A 3,899-nucleotide genomic window follows, 5' to 3' on the forward strand; every position below is an offset into this window, starting at 1 on the left:
ACCACTCGGCATCTGACCGTAAGGCACTACAGAGGGTAGTGCGTACGTCCCAGTACATCAGTGGGACCAAGCTTCCTGCCATCCAGGACCTATATAATAGGCGGTATCAGAGGAAAGCCAATAAAATTGTCAGAGACTCCAGTTACCCAAGTCATAGACTGTTTTCTATGCTACCGCACGGCAAGCGGTACCAGAGTGCCAAGTCTAGGACCAAAAGGCTCCTTAAACAGCTTCTACCCCCAAGCCATAACACTGCTGAACAATTAATCAAATTGCCACCGGACAATTACATTGATCCCCCCTCCATTTGTTTTGTACTTCTCTGCTACTCACTGTTTATTATCTAAGCATAGTCACTTCACCACTAAATACATTTACAAATTACATCAACTAACCTGAACCCTCTCCCCCACACTGACTCAGTACTCAGGACCGATACCTCCTGTATATAGCCTCGTTATTGTTATGTTATTGTGTTATTTTTTACTTTAGATTGTTTGGTAAATATTTTCTTAACTCTTCTTGATCTGCAATGTTGGTTAAGGGCTTGCAAGTAAGGTCTACAAATGTTGTATTCGGAGCATGTGACAAATACATTTTGATTTGATTAAATCGGTCAAAACAATCTCAACTCTAACTATCAGTAAGGCTGAAGGACAGCCTAGATGGGCAAAAGCAACATCCAAACCTGTCATACATTACATCATGCTTTCATAAATTATTTATTTATATAACTGTTTGTTCATTTGTGGGCTCACGCACGTACGAGCATGCGCGCGGACATGTGTGTGTGTCTGTGTGTAGATCAAAGACGCTGGGGAGGGGAGTTTCTGTCAGTAACTCAGGGATAAATAGAGAGGCAGAGCTCAGAGTTTGTCAGAAGGCGGACCTGACAGGGTCACACACAGGACCAAGCAGGAGCAGGACCTCAGCATTTTTACCTTTTGTTACAAATGGAGAAACACGAAGATGTTCAATACTGTTTTCAAGACGGAAACTCTTCTTGCAGAAAGACTTTGCTATTGACATCTATCTACATAACACTGTACATCTTCTTCTCATTGATTTCAGCAGTTACAGTATTTTTGAACATACTGGTGATCATCTCCATCTCTCACTTCAAGCAGCTCCACACTCCAACCAACCTGCTCATCCTCTCTCTGGCTGTGGCAGATCTCCTGGTGGGACTGATTGTGATACCAGTTGTGACTGTAGCAGTAATGGAACCATGCTGGGGTTTTGGGGATTATTTCTGTTCGTTTCAATTCTACATCTCTTTTTTATGTACTTCTTTATCTCTGGGTAATTTGGTCTTGATATCTATTGACCGCTATGTTGCTGTGTGTGATCCCTTATTGTACCACACTAGAATAACAATAAGAAGAATGATGTGTTGTATATCCATTACCTGGTGGTGTTCTATCATATACGATGCTGTTATTATAAAAAACTTTGTAAATGTACAGGTACCCAGTGGGTGTTTGAAAGAATGTTTTGTTGTTGAAGGAAAAACCATGGTTAATAATATAATTTACATTGCATTTACAATGGTTGTCCCATGCTCTATTATTATAACACTTTATATGAAAATCTTTGTGGTGGCCAGATCACAGGCCAGAAAGGTATTTTCAAAAGAGGCTGCCAGTAAGTCTGGTGTTAAAACTGTACGGGCAAATAAGTCTGAGAAAAAAGCAGCAAAAACTCTTGCTATTGTTGTTTTCACCTATCTCATTTCTTGGATTCCATCTCTATTTATTTACTTTGTTTTTTCTGTTTTAGGTGATCATTTATTATCATATTTCACCAGTTATCTGGCACTTGTTAATTCCTTAATTAATCCAATAATTTATGCTTTCTTTTATCCATGGTTCAAAGTGACAGCTAAACTTATTTTAACTTTGAAGATAAGACATTTATAGCTCCTATAATATGATTCCCTAGTTCGGCAAACATAGGTTTGATATAGTTTTTTTCTACAATTGTTGTAATTATTTAATGTAACAATACACTGACATTACTTATCTCAGTGTTGTCATGATATATGCATGTGGTGTTGATTCAGAATGATTTGTCTGGATTGGAATGGAATGACTTGGAGAAGGCATATGCTTGTTTTATAAAATACATTGTAGTCATTGTGGATTGTGTACTCCAAATACCTAAGGCTGTGGTTGTTCCATGTTACTTAATGATAAATAGTAGGTATTCTAATAGTACATTCCGAGGACGTCATGAGTCTTTCTATATTTTTTTTAACATCTCCCTTTAGTGGCTCAATTGTGACACAACGTCTTCATCAAGGGTAGTAAAGTTGAAATGTACAATACTGCATGATATCAGATAACGTCCAGGTCTAAATGAACTCTGTATTGTGTAAGTAGTTGATGTTAAATTGTAAGAATATGCAAGGAATTTACAGTTTGCTCACCATTTAATATTAAGCCCACATTTGTGAAATGTTATTCAGCTAGGTATTCTGACATTTATAAATAACTACTACAGTATATACATTAATTATTCAACACCACAGTGTAGGGGACCACAGCAGACAGTTCAAACTCAACGTACTGGTTATGAACACTACCACTACTCTCACTACCAATACTCTCACTACATCACTGCTGTCAGGTCAGGGGTCACACCAGAGCAGCTCTCTCAGATACTGTTTACTCTGAATGAATATAGAGATTGGGTAACACACTAAATAGTTTATCATGGATTAGTAAATAGTTTATTCATAATTTATTTATCATTAATCCCAGATTTGTTTTAGTAAACTAGTTATTCACACATTTATAAACAACTTTTATAGTCTGTAACAATGTTTCAGAAGATCATTCGTCAGATGTTTAATACATATTCTTATGAACCGATTACTGATTGTTAGTAAAGTAGTTTTGCAGTCCCTAATCTAATGTGGGGACTATTCATACTTTCTTAATTCTTCATAAATGTTTTGAACAGTGACCAGTGCAATTTATCACAACGAGATGGACATGCTATTGGTAGACATTCCAGTACTACCTGATGCTACGTAAGGTCTCAAAATGACCTACAACATATCAATGGTTAAATATTAAGCACACAACACAGAGAATGTTAAAGGAAATATATTGAACATTTTATTCCAAAACAGTCACACTGTTGTAATAGTGTGCTGAAGGAAGTAACGTGTTTGTCTGAAAATTATAGCATATAGCAAAATTATAGCATTCTTGTCTGAAAATTATAACATTCTTGTTTCTAGGAAGTGACTGATTGCAGTCCTTTGTATCAAATCAAATTTAATTGGTCAAAAACATGTGTTCAGCAATGTTATTGCGGGTGCTGCTAAATGCTTATGCATCTAGTTCTGACAGTGCAGCAATATCTAACAAGTAATATCTAACAATATCTAACAATTTCACAACAAATACCTAATACAAACAAATCTAAGTAAAGGAATGGATTTGACCTTCCCTGTGGCTCAGTTGGTAGAGCATGGTGTTTGCAAAGCCAGCATGGTGTGTGCAACGCCAGGGTTGTGGGTTCGATTCCCACGAGGGGCCAGTACAACAACAAAAAACCATGAAATGTATACATTCACTACTGTAAGTCGCTCTGGATAAGAGCGTATGCTAAATGACTAAAATGTAAATGTAATTAAGAATATGTGAATATATGGATGAGCAATGTCAGAGTGGCATAGACTAAGAGCAGTTCATAGACTGCTTACAGGGTAAGGGAACCAATACATAAATTAACTGAACATTTCTTTTAAAGGGTTACTACCTTTAATGCACAATCAAATCAAAATCACATTTTATAGTTCACACAAACATATTTAGCAGACGTTATTGCGGGTGTAGTGAAATGTTTTTCTTCCTAGCTCCAACAGTGCAGTAGTGTCTTAAAATGCA

General features: G+C 36.8%; 1 protein-coding gene across 1 annotated transcript; it reads left to right on the top strand.

Annotated features, from left to right (window-relative positions):
* The first annotated feature begins 894 nt into the window (after positions 1-894).
* LOC106582477 (trace amine-associated receptor 8c-like) lies at positions 895-1,941 on the top strand. The gene has a single exon (XM_045704358.2). It carries the CDS (start codon positions 954-956, stop codon positions 1,917-1,919), a length of 966 nt encoding a protein of 321 aa, XP_045560314.1. The 5' UTR covers positions 895-953; the 3' UTR covers positions 1,920-1,941.
* Positions 1,942-3,899: the final 1,958 nt, after the last annotated feature.

This window comes from Salmo salar, chromosome 21, assembly GCF_965601325.2.
Source record: "Salmo salar chromosome 21, fSalSal1, whole genome shotgun sequence".
NCBI classification, from domain to species: Eukaryota; Metazoa; Chordata; class Actinopteri; order Salmoniformes; family Salmonidae; genus Salmo; species Salmo salar.

Coding starts and splice junctions, on each gene's coding strand:
- LOC106582477 (XM_045704358.2), top strand. CDS start 954: ATGGAGAAACACGAAGATGTTCAATACTGTTTTCAAGACGGAAACTCT.